Source organism: Rousettus aegyptiacus, unplaced genomic scaffold (assembly GCF_014176215.1).
Source record: "Rousettus aegyptiacus isolate mRouAeg1 unplaced genomic scaffold, mRouAeg1.p scaffold_m13_p_12, whole genome shotgun sequence".
NCBI classification, from domain to species: Eukaryota; Metazoa; Chordata; class Mammalia; order Chiroptera; family Pteropodidae; genus Rousettus; species Rousettus aegyptiacus.
In genome coordinates this window covers 85,560,213-85,575,830 of record NW_023416287.1, presented here as the reverse complement: position 1 = coordinate 85,575,830, position 15,618 = coordinate 85,560,213, and the positions used below count along the sequence as shown (strand labels likewise).

General features: G+C 42.0%; 1 protein-coding gene across 5 annotated transcripts in view; it reads right to left on the bottom strand.

Moving 5' to 3' along the window:
• Positions 1–242: 242 nt before the first annotated feature.
• ZCCHC2 (zinc finger CCHC-type containing 2) overlaps positions 243–15,618 on the bottom strand; it is a 51,310-nt gene continuing 35,934 nt past the window's right edge. For 2 of the 5 annotated variants that reach the window (XM_036229074.1, XM_036229075.1), the window contains 6 exons: positions 13,146–13,281; positions 11,990–12,054; positions 11,509–11,603; positions 6,603–6,803; positions 1,947–3,392; positions 243–1,046 (listed from right to left, as the gene is read on the bottom strand). In XM_036229074.1, the coding sequence (XP_036084967.1) occupies positions 979–1,046; positions 1,947–3,392; positions 6,603–6,803; positions 11,509–11,603; positions 11,990–12,054; positions 13,146–13,281 (2,011 nt within the window). In that variant the 3' untranslated portion in view covers positions 243–978. The remainder of the gene's footprint in view (positions 1,047–1,946; positions 3,393–6,602; positions 6,804–11,508; positions 11,604–11,989; positions 12,055–13,145; positions 13,282–15,618) is intronic. The other 3 variants (XM_036229077.1, XM_016127656.2, XM_036229076.1) reach the window with 3 other exon arrangements.

The following is a 15,618-nucleotide window of genomic DNA, read 5'->3' as shown; positions in this document are numbered from 1 at the left end:
CGTAACACTGTAACAGCTGGCGCAGGGCAAGAAGAAATCTTTACTTAAGTAGTGTCGGCACCACACAGGGAGACTACGTTGGCGTTGACTGTCGTTACAAACACAAACACAGCAGAGCGACATTCACACTGGTTTGTTCACTTTATGTCTCTCTGAAGCAACAGGCTAAAAAAGTATGATGAAGTAAAAAAGTTGTTTCTTTTTTTAAGAAAAAAGCTCTCTGTCCACTTCGTACACTGTTATTTTTTGTTTCATGTGGTTTTACTTCTTCCTCTCCCTTCCACGTAGTTTAACTTTTACTTGGACAGCAAGTGCTACACATGCGCGCCGTTTAGGAGACGCTGTTTATTAGAGATATACACACCAGTCTGGGAATCTGATTTCTCCCTTAACATTAGAGGTGAAACATTTTACCCTCAATCTATATGCAGAGCAGTTTACAAAAGTGTGGATCAAGGCACCGCCCCAAACTCCTGCAGCCTGTGACCAGGAGGAGGGTGGCTGGGAGGGAAGTGTAGTTCAGGGTGTGAGGAGAGCTGTGGAAGAAGCAAAGTATCTTTTTTTTTTTTCAAACTGTACGACTGTCCCCAGTGTTGTAAAAAAGATGATCAAATACACAGTTTTAAAGATTCAGTAAACATTGCACACAGCAAGTATTCAGTGTAAAAAAAAAAAAAAAAAAGCACGCATCCACATTTTCCTTTTGATAGTTTGTTTGGATGTTTAAATTACATGTATCATACAGATAAGCCTGTTGTTGAACCAGGAGACCAGAGGCTCAAAAGCAATGCATTTTTTTTTGTTTGTTTTTTTTGCTTTAGACATCAGTACAAGAGAAATGAAAAGCCCCAACTGCAGAGAAATCTAGGTACTGTACAGACAAAGAAGCACAAACAAAAGACCTTCCCTTTCCTCCCCTCCGCACCCCACCATGACCCCCCACACTTCAGTGTACTAGGTAGGCAAGCTTTACTTGTTTCAGTCTGCAGAGTCCAACGTATCATTAGAAGGGGGGAGGGGAGGTGCGTATCTCAGTCTGTACGTGCCTAAAACGGGAAAGACAGAACTGCTAAGTCACTGCTTACAACGCAATGCATCACAACCACTAAAAGACACCAAATGGGCATGCTCGTCAGAGGGAAGTGACACCTTTCTGCACTATTACGATTCCAAAATGGTAAATGAAATTACTTTTTTAAAGTACTATGAAGTTTTGTGCTTTAAGCTCGACCTAAAGCTTTCAAACTCCAGCTTCCTTTAAAAATGCCAAGTATATATACTTCCAATTTAAGACTTTATTTTTCCGGGTGAGAGTTGGCAAAATGACGAAAGCCAAAAGGCAAGTGAAAGATCACGGTTTGAGGTCTGTATGAAATTTGGTGGCCTTACTCATACTTAAGAACATTTTCTTGTTTCTAGTGGCAATAATACTTGGTTAGAATTTCCTTACTCCCAAACCAGTGCATAAAATGTTTTGTTCCTTCAAATGCAGGAGCGTTTTTCCCACATCTCCCGCGAAGGAAGGAGTGGCATGGGGGACCGTGCTGAGGCCAGCTGGTTATGCAGACACACTAAAGAACAACTAAAAACCTTACATGTCAGATGACTATACTACTTCCTAGTTTTTCAATATTTAAAAATTTCGCTCACTTTATGAACAGGATTGTAGCTTTAAAAAAAGTGCTGCAAACAAGGGATTGGACATCCTATAATGCAAATTCCCATTATACTCCTCGAAAAGTGCCTTTACTGTTTATTCCTTACTTGGAAACCGAATTTTCTAAACTTCCTTGTGCTGGGTGACCTGGGCACATACTAGGCTCTGCTGCCTGCGTTTCATGACTCGTCACTGAGAGCACGACACCTGTAAACACACACGCCCCGGCGGGTCCGCGGCGCCGGCGCGCACGCCCGCTAGCGGGGCGCCCGGGGGCCCTCGTGGTTACCTTGCGGGCCGGCCTCCATGGGCGCCTGCTTGCACTCCTGCGCGTAGTGCCCGCTCGCGCCGCAGTTGTAGCAGGAAGCGCTGCCGCTCTTCTTGGGCCCCGAGCCGCTGGCGCTGGCGACCACGCCGGGCGCCGGGTACGAGGGGTAGTACCTCCCGAACGCCACCTGCTGCATGCCGTAGCTGGCCTGGCTCCCGATGACCGGCTCGTGCACCAGCCCGTTCGCGTACGCAGTCTGAGGCAGAAAGAAAGGGAGCTGGTTTCCGTTGCTCTGGTGTGCTTGGTTGAGGTAGCTGCCGCTGCAGATGGGCGGCAGGGTGAAGAACGACGGCACGCGGTACACGGGGCCGGGCACCGGGCTGGGGTAGTAGTAGCTGCTCAGCTGCGGGCTCCCGCCCGTGCCGCAGCTGCACCGGCGCCCGCAGGAGCCGCAGGGCCCCGCCGCCAGCGGCTGCGGCGGCAGCACCGCGCCGCCGGCGCCCAAGCTGCCCACGGCGCTGATGTACGTGCTGTCGCTCTGCGCCGTGCTGTGCGTGAGCGCGGGGCTGGGGCTGGGCGCGGGGCCCGGCGTGTGCGTGGGCACCGCGGCCTGCGCGGACGTGGCCGCGGGGCTCGGCACGCCGGCGCCCGGGCCGGGCGCGGCGCCGGCGGCGAGGGGCGAGCCCGGCACGGCGTAGGGCGCTGGTGGCTGTGCGGCGGCCAGGCCGGCTGCGGGGAGAACGACCTTCACGCTGGGAGGCTGCGGGGCTGTCCCCGGGCTTCCCTCAAGCTGAGGCACCATTTGACTGAGTCCTACCAGTTGGGATGCAGGTTTGCTGATGGGGTCCGTGGCGGCACCGGGAGAGCCTGGAAAACTGCCTGGGCTCTGGACAGGAATGAAGGCAGCGCTTGGTGATCCACCGCTCAGGCCCCCGGGCGGCTGCTGGGGGCCGCTGACTGCGCCGCCCTCGGACGACCCCTGCGGCGGCGGCAGCTTCAGCCTCTGAATGGTCAGGTGCAAAGCGGGGGCACCGCTGTGCGGGAGGAACGCCGACGGGAGGGGTAACGGGGCGGCCAGGAGCTCCAGGTGCTTTTCGGATTCTCCGGTGGAAGCTGCTGGCCCCAGCACCCCGCCGGGGGCTGAACTGGTGGGCTCCCGTATTGCAGAAATAGCGACGGGACTCGGAACAAGCATGCCAATGGTTCTGCCGTCGGCGGACTTGCGGGGGGGAACGACGACTTCAGACTTCTGGGCGCCGCTGTGCATGACACAGTGTAAAGTTGGCATAAAGGAAAGATGCTGATACTTGGGCGAGTTTAGGGAATCTTCTAAAAGGCCTCCACTGTCGTCTCCTAATGAAGCAATTTCAACAGGTGGCTTGACAGTGACAGTCTGGCTGACAGAAGCGTAATTGGTAAACCTGGAAGCTGACGGATTCCCAGAATCCTCAGAATTGCTGTCTGTGTCTAAGGGAAACAAACGCAAGTGTTACCTCCCATCGCTCTTGATAGGGCACATTCTAATTACATCTACAATGACCTCTCAAGTTTGGAACTGGAATAAATGTGTCCTAATGCCAAGCTGACCTTCTTTTAACTTTTCGTTTTCCACAGACTTTATTTAAAATATAGAGACTCTGGAAAAGACAAAACTATGGAGACAATAAAAAAACCAGCAGTTGCCGGGGCAGAGGACTGGGGAGAGATGAGCAGGAGGCATGTGGGATTTTAGTTGCGAGCACACGGTATGACGTTATAATGACAGATGTGTCACCATACGTTTGTCCGAAGCAAATCCCTCAACCAAGAGTGAACTCTCAGGTAAACTATGGACTCTGGGCGATAACGATGTATCAGCGCAGGTTCGTCCTCGGTAAAAAATGTACCAACGCAGTGAGTGATGCTGATGACGGGGGAGGCCACCCACGCATGGGAGCTGTGGTGGGTACGGGAAATCTCGGTACTTTCCTCTTGATTTTATTGTAAACCTCAAACTGCTCTAAAAAATGAAGTTAAAAAAAGATCCATGGAGAGAAAAGCAACAAAAGGTTAATTGGAAACGGAAGCACTGTATAAGATAGAGATTTATTTAATATCACCTTATTACTGAAAAAAGGATCAGGCATCTTTAACTCTAACTAGGAGATTCACTTGATTTACATTCTGCACTGCTAAACCCAAGGTCTCCATACTCATCTCACATAAATGATACAATTTAAAGGAGCTCAACCAAGACTATACTGAGCTCAAATATCCAGAGGTAGAGAACGGAAGAAAGTTTTTTTAGAATGGAATAAACATTTTCACTTTTAAGTATTTCAGTGGGGAAAAGAAAAGTGAGAGCTACGAGTAAGTCACGGAACAGATGTGCTGGAACATGGCGGCACCGCCGCTTCTCCAGGCGCAGACGGTGAGGCGACAGGGACACGACTGCAGGGTCGTCCGTACTAGCGCGTCGCTCAGGCCTGTCTGCAGAAACCACCTCCACCTAGACCTCCCCTGGGTTTCCTGACTTTTGGTATAAAGGGGGCAAAAGATAAAGCCTAACTCATAATGTCTAAATGTCATAAATCCAGATACTGCAATATGTATAAGACTATGCAATGCAATGCCTGTTTTAACATCTTTCTTCTCATATAAGTAGAACTGTATTACTTAAAAATGTTTATGTTATTAAGGTAACAACTAGTAATAATATTCAGCTAAGATGTTAAAAAATTTTTAAACAACATTAAAAACAAATCTTTAAATTAAATTAAATCTTTAAATTAAATACAAGTCTTTCTGGAGAAAGGTTACACAGAACCTACTCAGTGACAGAGTGCCAGCCAGGTAATTAATTCTACTACGACAATTTACATTAGACAAGAGAGGTTCGATTTATGAGTAAAAGATTCCAGCATAAACTCCCCTTAATAACTGAAGTGTTTATTGCTAAACTTCACAAGACAAAAAGTATCCAAAAACTAATAACTTATTTAAGGCATTATATTTATATCTGTATCATCATGAGTACAAAGTTCGAGATAAACATTTAAGCTCAAAAAAAGCCGTAACATTTTTCAGATGGTCAATTAAATTCCTACATGAACTGGGCTTTAATTTAAACCTTAAGTCATAGCAAATGGCCCCATGATTTTCAATGGTCCCAAATGGTTTTCTGAGCACTGTTAAGGACTCGTCTAGCGATTTAGAGATAGGTCTTGGCCTTTTTTGACTTTGAAAAGTATACAGTCTCAAAACAAAACCCCTTACGACCAATGACAAAGCCACATGTTTTCAAAGCAACCTTTCCATGCACTCAAAATTCTAAAAATGATCAAAGCTTTTTATCACAGTGGTATATACCCCCCTCGCTGGTTTCAGAGAACTCCAAATGAGTCTTCATAAAGTCACTGGTAACTGAGCCTGTCTGAAAAAGAGCGAGTTCCTCCACACAGGCCCAACAACTCACCCTATCGACGACAGAAAAGGGATGCTGCAAAGTAACCGATGCGAACAGATGTACTTGTAACAGTTCTGACAAAGAGGCTAAAATCTGCACTGTTAGCTTAAGAGCCGCAGGAGTATCTGCACCTCCTACAGAATGAAGCATAACCTGTGAAACGAGAAATACTGAAAGCTTCTCTACTCTGGGTAAGGCATCAAAACGCTCTCATTTAAGCTTCGTAAAAGCTCTGAGAGGTTACTTTCACTTTTTTTCTTTGATGAGGAAACTGCTATCAGGAGTGCAGTGTAGCCGCAGACTGGTAGAATTGGTGGTAGTCACTGCATGCTACATTTGGTATGACTTGAAAATAACTGTGAAGTAAAGGGTAGCTTTAACTGTATGTACTACAGCAGAACTATTGCCATTGTTCCTCAGATATGACCTGATACTGTAACACAGAAGCAGAGTCTCAGGGGAAAACTGGAGAATGAGATGTCATGGAGCTTAGAAAAGCTTCGGTAGACTCCTGGGAGTCTAGGAGGCCGCTCAGGGCTGGGGCTGTATCTGTGCCCAAGACCTGAGAAGGTCCTACTCTCACTTCCGGCGGAATTCTGAGCCCTTGAGGAGGAACTGAAGATAAAATACGTACGAAATCAAATAGCGAAACGACAGATGTAAGTACTACCTTATCAATAATTACAGTAAATCTTAAAAGATAACACTCTAATTGAATGACAGAGATGGGCAGAAAGGCTAAAAACTATAACCCAACTATATGCTGTCTACAAAAGACACACTTTACATTCAAAAACACGAATATGTTTAAAGTAAAAGAAATTTATGGAAAAAGAAGTACCCTGTAAACATTACTCCAAAGAGGGCTAGAGTGGCTTTACTGCTATCAGATAAAAGAGTAATTCTTTACTATTTTAATGAATTAGTATAAAATTTCTTTAAAACAAAAATTGTTACTAGAGACAAAGGAGGATATTTTATGAAAAAAGGGTCGATCCATCAGGAAGACAAAAATTATAAATATATGTGCATCTAACATATAACATACGAATTTTTAATCTTTTTACACTGACTCTATGTTTTCTTATGACTGTCTTCTATATAATTGCATATACAGTGAATTAAGTTTAAAAAAATCAACACTGTTGCAGGCCTGCTAAGTCGATGGTCAAATGACACCTTTTAGATCAAATTGATAAGCAAAAATGGCATTTAGAAGAACACCAAATTACTTGCTTGAATGATTTTAAGAGACAACACGCACTTCCCCTCGACTACGCTCGCGTTCCCCTCCAAGAGCAAACCTCTGTCTTTTTCTTCTTCACTTTCGAAACTCTCTCTTCCGTCATGTCGTGGGCTAGACGGAGAACTGTAACTCTCTGAAGAGGTTTCTCCACACGTGTCGTGTCCAGATCCAATGTCCAAATTCGTGTCTAAAAATAACAGTTCTATTTTTAAAAAATCATGTTAAGTACCTAAATTTCAGAACTGAACCATTAGAAATCAGTTACTGCTATAATTTTTTTCGGTTTTTCTACGATCGCCTAAAAAGCTGGTCCTTGACTTAGTTGTAAAAATTCATTACAAAATGATGATTTTAATGGAAAATAATGGATAAACGTTCTTAAAACAAAGGCAGAGGAACCTGTTAATCTTACTGACGTTAAAAAATCAGAGTTAAGGTTCTCTGTAGAGTCCGTCCAGGAACAGCATGTTGTGCCACTTTCTAAACCTAGATACTGAGCTCCTCAGAGCTTGTTGGAAATTCGCGTGTTAACCCACGCCCCCTTCGCCCCGAGAATACTCGCCAGAGGCACGGCGGCGGCAGCGTCCACCCTGAGGTGACTTGCGGATCACAGTCCTAACCTCGCCCCCAACGTTTGCCACGGAATATCGCACTTTCGCGTCGCTTTAGTGTATGGGTAGTCTTTGGAAACAAATGACGTCATTCTACTTATGGCATTCTGTTTTCAGTAGTGGTATTTCCATTTACAAAATTCTCGGCCTCTGCAAATGTCAAATCCTAGAAAACGTAGCATTCCCATGTGCGATGTCAACATTGTTCTCGAACAGTTAGCTGAAGATTCATTCACCTGATGAATCCGAATTATGTGCACATTTGTTACATTAGGATTAGAGACGAGTTCTGTTTAGAAATATCTCCAAGAACAGTTTTTATATTTTATTTTCACACTGAAAAGCAGTCAGATTGGCTGCAGCCTCAAAGAGTATGTTTACATAAAATTAAATGAATGCTGGCAGTGAGCTGCACTTTTTTTTTCTAAATGGGAAATGGGTTAAAAGACCTCAAGACTAGAACTTACTGCCAAAAATGCCTATTCAGTTAAAAGTACCAAGCCTCAGTATTTGAAAAGACTAAAATCCCATCTAGTGGACTGAGGAGCCCCCTGAGTTCTCCAGAAGCCAACGTGACACGGATGCGCGGGTCTGGGGTGAAGTGCAGAACCTATCAATCCATTAGCTACGTCTGTTTTGAGCACAGAGGTAGGATTGCTGGTGGGCCTAGTATGAGACATGCCTGCAATGGCTCTGAGTTAGGATACTGTCCTTTTCACTTGTGTAAACCCAGTAGCTAAGCATAGCTTCTTTCTTGCAGCAAGCATTCAACTTGCTTAGTGTACAAATCCCTGTATAAGGGATTCCAGAGGGATCTTAAGTACCAAAGATGAGTGAATCATTTCCATGGCAACCTGGAAGAACCAATAAAAGGTAAGAAACTATAAATCACTTGAACAAAATATGTATTAGAGAAAAGATATGGTTTGTGATGAGCAAGTTAGCTAACTAATCTGTGTCTTTTGAAGGGAGTAAGTTTCTAACAGTGTTAAAACTGTTAAAGATGACCGAGCCTAGCTCGGCCACTTAAATGGTGAATGAACACTGAATAAAATCATTAAGAATGCAGATAGTGCTAATTCCTTTTGAGTAATAAAATGCCAAACTGCCAAAGGAAAACTGCACAAAATCTCCTGAGGCTGTGGAGTTACTCGGGGGGAGTTAATGATTTTACAGAAAAGTAACCGGGAGTGTACTCATACACGATCACAGGTTCTAAATTCCCATCGCGCAGTAACTAAGGAGAGGAGCATGCACCAAAGCCCACGTCCACTCTGAAGACAATCTGATGTGCCGCAGTGGCCAAAAAGCCCTGCATTAAATGGGACGAGACTGTGGCACATATGGGAATTCTGCATACAAATATGTCAGCCGGTACATTCAACAGTAATGAACAATTCAAAGAGCAAGAGACGCAAAGACTCAGGATGCCAGTGTCACACCAGACAGGATGAGCTAGGAGGGACGACAGCGTCGAGTGAGTGGGATTTGCTCAGTAAAACTCAGGCACCGAACCTACAGTGGAGCCTTTGAAATTTCAAGAGTAAGTTACAGAGTATGTTAAAAAAAGGCAGCCATTTCTCACAATGACACCATTGAAAAATTATTTTCTTTAGATTACATAGCTAGTAAATATTCTAATCACCAAATTATCATATATTAACGTACAAGGTTTTCAAAGAACTAGATACATAAATCTGAATCTATGCTAAAAGTAATTTTCTTTTTGATCACCCAAAGGTGCTTCAAAATTGAGCGGTTTTTGGAATGGTTTTTGGAATTATTATAATCAGAGATTATGGGATCCTCTAGAGTCAGAAGGTGTGAAGGTGGATGAAACAATTACGCCAAAGGATATTCCATTAACTTGCCCTTTAAAACAGAAATAGAAACTCTTTCTATTTGTTATCATGTCTCAAAGGGTAGGAGACCATGCAAGAAGACAAAAAGCAAAATTATACAGTATCGGCTGCTATTCTAATAATAAAAATCCTGATTACTAGTATTTATGGACAAACGTAAGTTAGACTTAACTGCTTAGATACTACAATTAAAGAGTTGGAGACCTTTACTGAAGGTCACTGAAATCTTTCCAAAGAAACCGGGAGGTCAACTGCCTCATTCCTCCCAACTTCCCGGCACCACGATCAGCAACGGGAACGTGGGGTGGGAGACGTGGGTGACCGCTACCGGGTTCGGAGCAAGACAGACAGGGCGATGCTTAGCTCTCTGTAGTGGAGATTCAAAGCGGGGGGTTTTAACGCACATACACTGCAAAGGACACAGAGGACGAGCAGCGCTGACTGCTCGTGGGAGGGGGCGACATGGAGGGGCACTGGGGGACTGTGCTCCCTTTTGTACCTTTAGAATTTCAAACTACATGAATGTATTATTACTCAAAACAAGTTATATTTTTAAATTAAAGATAATACTTATCTTAGAGTAGACTGAGTTATTTAAAGATCCAGACACTTACAAATCAGAAGGACCTAGTATTTTCCGCATCAGTAAGAGTATTTCTATTTTATGATATGTGTGATTGTTCCATAAAAATCTTAAATATCTCGAGTTTACTGAATGCCAAAAAGGATTCTTTCTTGACACCTTGATATTTCAAAGAAAAATTACTAAACAGAGAAGTTTTTCTCAGCTACATTTGACATCAATAAGTTGTACAAAGTATATTTCATTTAGAGTCAACTCTGTAAGTGTAGGTGAATCAGTGACATATACACAGAATAAATGTTTTCTTAATAAAAAAAATTCTGAGGCTTGAGATGTTATTTAAAAGTTACTAATAACCTTTATAGTATATGTTTTCTAACTTATAACAGTGAAAGGAACTAGATTATTGAACACCTATGTGCTTGGTACTAGCTAAATGTTTTTCATACGTTATCATATTCAGCTCTTACCAATTTGGTCAGGTAGGTATTATTCCTCTTTTACAAATGAGAAAACTAAGGCTTCAGAGAGACCCTGCACATTTAAGAAACTGGTGGAGTACAAGATTCAAACCCACACTGTCTGAGATCAAAGTCCACACATTTCTCTGAAAAGATGAAGCTAAAAAGAACTATTGCAAACTTCTTGGTGAGCAGTAGTTCCCAAAGTATGTGAGACACAGTGATCGTGTGAGGGTGGCGTATACTTGACAGGAATGTCGACTGGAGAATAACCTGTTTAGTATGTGCTTCAGAAGACAAATACGGTGGCAGTAAAGGACATGAACTAGAAGGAGAGAAGAACAGAGACAAGGAGACCCGGGAGAAGCAGCATCCGCCGAAAGGTCTTTTGTTTTATTTTAGCTTTTTCTTTCTTCTTTTAGCTGCCATCACCACGAGAAAACTCAAACACAGGGAAGTGTCCCAATATACTCATAAAGAACATGGGTTTTTTTCTTGTCATTTTTTTCCCCCAAAGACATCTCAGTTAATTAATTCAATGAGTTGGCCCAATGATTTTAGAGTTAAAACTAACCATATTTCCTTTATCAATATTCAATCTCTCTATATAAATATCTAGTTAAAAGTATGCTCTATTAAAAAATTATTCTGTTTACTTATGTTACATCAGAACCAAATGTACTAACATTTGAATAAAATCTAAATTTTAAAAATCCTTATTTGTGGGATAAGTCTAGTCAACAAATGCGTTAGGTAAACAGTGAACAAAGCAACCTCCTAGAGGTCTGTGGGCTTGTACTCTTTTTTATCTTTACTATTAATAGTAAAGGTCAACATAGCATGGAAAAGTTATCAATGAAGCAGCAGAAGGGACATTCCCCAGTTAAATGAACACAAAACCTTTCACCTACAAATAAAGGAATCTGAAAATAATGATGGGTAAGTGGAAACCACACAACTCCTGAACAAAATCTGAGGGTCGGAACTGCCCTGAAGCCCCATGAACTCCACAGAGGACGGTCATTAAAACATGAAAAAAGCAACGACTTTCTGGGAATGGGTCCAGCACCCCCGGCCCTGTCCTCTGAGGCGGGGACAGAAGCAAGTGAGGGCACTGCTGGCACCCGAGGGCGGGAACGGCGGGCCGGTGTGGCTGCGGCGAGGGCAGTGCTCACCCCCACGGCTGAACCACATTTCCTGCGTGAACTCCCCTGAGCCTTCGGAACTGTTTAAGTTCAGAAATCGCTATTCACATCAACGCGGGATAAAAGTATAGTATCGGGATGTGAGGCGACAGCTCAGTGCCTGCTGTAATACGTACTACGCTGAACGCATGCAGGTGGTGGGCACTGGACAGACAGACAGATGCGCTCACCTGCCGCGGAGCCACCGTGGGCGTGCTGTGGAGTGGAGAGTCTGATGCCGTTCATCCGACTAGTCAATCTGTTGTCAGTCTTCTTAATTTTCTCCCTAAACCAAAAGTATACAAGTTACCAGCATTTTTGATAAGGCTCTCTAAAGAGCATATTAAGGGCAGTGGTATTACTAAACTTCCCATCAAAATTTTATAATTAAAAAATTTTTGATAAGGTATAATCTAAATACAAGATTTAGTATATAGTTCTGGGAACTTTGCCCCACCAAACTGAATATAATATTGACAAAAGCCTTACTTTTATCACCTGCATATGTTGATTATTTTGAACTAAAAAATTAAAGCCCAGAAGTAAAAATATAAAGAAAATTAATGGAAACACACTACTTATACTTCAGAAACTAAATACGCCCATAATCAAATGCCGCATGTTGCCTTTTCTTACAGGTTTCTATTACTGGAGACATTAAATTGAACCTACTTTTCTATTTGTGGCTTTCCTTTCTTCTTATTCACTGAAGATAAGTTTCGTTTTTCAGTTGAATGCTAGTGAAAAGAATAAAAAGAAATCAAAGAGACTAAAGCTAAACCAGACTCATGTAGATAACCTCTTATTCTGATATCAAACATTAAAATAATATATCCTCGGCTGTATATTATAATAAATTTTGATGTTCAATCTATTTTTGAAGTTACCTAACCCAAATCGCTAACATTTTTATAGTCTCTGACAAATACTTAAAATATTAATCATGAAAAGAATATCTATTTTGTATTTTTCTTTTAAAACGGACCTCTATTCTTTTTTGACCACAAAATAAAACACAATTAAGCAACTGGTATCTAATATAGTTTTAATAATATTCTCTTAAAGTTTAAGTAAAACTGCAACACACAATTTCGTCAACTCTAAGAAGAAAAGGTGTAGGCACTTAAGTAGAGGGAGAAAATGTATAAATAATGGACTTTGAAAATAAGCCATTAAATAAGTGTGGCTAAGATAACATACAATTTCTCCAAATATGCTTTAATGCTTTAGCTCATAAAAACACATTCTAGTAAAGGTTAACATTTGACTCTGAGTGTTGGCCAGAAATACAAATCTGGTTAACAAATCTATTTTTTAGTGAGAAGGTGGTTCTCCCCATAGCTGCACTAATGAGCATTCCCTGTATGGGTGCTGCCAAATCACCTGAACACATCTGACGGCACTGTGCTTCCTGACTACGCTGAAGCAAGCATGTCCTAATTACACTGAAGTATGGTGAACTGGCCCAACTATTCATGCGGAAAGGTCAGTTTCAAAATTCACATCACCAGTACCAATATAGTAATTCTTTCAAAAGAAAAAAAATATGGCATAACGATTTAATGTATCCCTAGTTAGAATAAACATTTTAGGCATCATATTAAAATGTACTAATTTTTTTAGTAATGAAAGTAGTCTAAAACTACTTTTTCAGCTCAGAAGAGCTTAGATCATATACATCAATTAAGTTTAAAGTCTAACACATAAACATTCTTTCAGTTCTTCTTACCAGACACACTGTCTGACATAATAATGTGTACAGAACTCGATTCTATCGAGTGGCAGTGTTTTAACAACATGGTATTAAACAAAACGAAACCCCGAATACCTGGTCAGCCACGGCCACGCAGTGCTCTGGGTGCTGAATGGTGCTGCAGCTTGGCTTCCTCCAGTCCAGGATTCCATTCTGCTCAGAATACTGCACGGTGAGTCCATCTAACGGAGAACAGCTCGTACCAACAGTGCTACCAAAAAAAAAATTTACACAAGCATGAAAATCTGTCCTCGTGACCTAACCTACGACATCATATAATGAAAAAGCTACAGTAACCCTTTCTTCAATATATTATTTTACAGAATGCCTAGTAATAGCTCTATGGGGGGAAAAAGTACACTGTGAGAAGAAAGCAGTACACGGCTATCTTATCTTTTAAATAATTGATACTTGTCTCTGAAGAGATTAATAACAAATGCACGTCCTACTTTTGGACCCTATGCAATCAATGGCCCCTCCGCACCACTTACAGCTGGGGCGCGACTCCGATCTTGAGCAACTTGCTGACTAAATACTAAGTATGTGAAGGAATAGGACAACGTGACTGAAAAGGAAACACAACGGACACAGATTCAAAAAGAATCTAGAGAATGAAGTTTTTATAGTCCATTAATTTTTAAATAATAGTGTTTAACATGGTCGATGACTACAAGATGATTAAGAATTTTGGAAAAATACTGGAAAATATAAAAAAGCACCAAATTTATATTCTAGAATTGTAAAATCACCTGAAATTGAGAACTCGATGGATAGAAACAGATGAAGAAATTCAGAGAAAAGGAAATTTTGTCAGAAGAGACAAGCACTGAAAAGAAAAAAAATGAAAACACACAAAAATGTTGAGACGTGTGGGACTATTAAAAAGTCTGACACTTAAGTACTGTAAGTCTTAGAAGAGGGCAGAAGAGAATAGGGCAGAGCAAGATCTGAAGAGAGCTTTAGACTTCTCTAAAAACCAAAAGGTATCACGCTTCAGACTCAAGAAGCAGAATTCATTCAAAGAAAGCTACACACACATTCTAAGAAAACTGCTGAAAACTAGACAATGAGAAAATCTCAAAAAGAAGAGTTTGAAAAAGTACATAAACTTCCGATGAGCAACTATAAACTGAAACAGTGAATGCCAGCTGTCCTGAGTACCGCCCCCACCCCTGCAAGCAGAATCTGGGATGGCAGCTGATTCGGCGGGTGATCCCAGAAAGCAGGGGCAAGGAGTGGGGAGAATGAAATAGGAGAGGAGAACAGAACAATGTGAGGGCCCATTACTGAGGGGGCCACTGGAAGTGACAGGGGTTCAGATTGGCTGGGACCTCCCAGAATTATCTAAACAAAGGACAGGAAGCTGGCATTCCCCCATCAGCGGAGGACTCCCTGGCAAATTAACTTGTACTTCTGGACTGTGCTTGTCTAAGGGCCAAGCAGGCCCCAGAGAATCAGCAGGGGCCCTGGGCAGAAGGTGGAAAGTCTCGTAGGCTTGCTGTGGTACAACAATAACGCAAAGGGATCAGGCATCTCATCGGCATCTTTGTGTGATTTGCAGCGGGAATCAGCTGGGCTGAAAGGGTATGATGCAAGGGACCAGAGCCATAAGACCGGAGACAGCGACACTGCGGGCAGACCTCAGAGATGCTGCAGCTTTGGTTCCAGACTGCGGCAATAAAGTGAATATTGCAATTAAGTGTATCACACAAACGTTCTGGTTTCTCGGTGCACATAAAAGTTATGTGTACACTATACTAAGTCTATTAAGTGTGCAATAGCATTATTTATAAAAAAACCAATGTACATACCTTAATTAAAAAACCCTTTCTTGCTAAAAAATGCTAACCACCATCTGAGCCTTTAGCAAGCCGTAATCTTTTTTGCTGGTAGAGGGTCTTACCTTCCAATTTGTAAAAAAAAAAAAAAAAAAAAAAAAAAAAAAAAAAAAAAAAACACAATATCTGCAAAGCACAATAAAGTACAATGAAACGAGGTACGCCTGTATAGTTTCAAAGAGCTAACAAAGTAACTGCCAATCTAGAATCCTAAATCAGCAAAAATGTCTTTCAAAAATGCACGCAAGGCAGGAGTAAGGTAGATGGGGTAAAAGGGGTCAAATATGTGGTGACAGCAAGGAATCTATGGCAGGTGACAAAAAAAATGCAGGCAAAATAAACATTTTTTTTCCCAGATAAAAACAAGTGAACTCATCACTGGCAGATGACTACAGGAAATACTCAAGTGTTCTTCAGTTAGATGTAAATCAATCATAGACACAGGAAGGAATCGAGAACAATGAAATGATCAGTTGTAAATTAATGAAAACAGTTTCATGACGTCTAAAATATGGAGAGAATTAAAACACATGCCAGGTACAGTTTGTAAATTGAGAGGAGATAAGTGAAGTTACAGTGATCGAAGGTCATCGCAAGGGAAGTGCTACAAGCACAATCAATATCACACCTCAGTAAGTCAAAGAGGTACAATATATAAGAATAAAAAAATAAAGTATAACTATCGAGGCTAAAAAGAGAAAAACAAAATA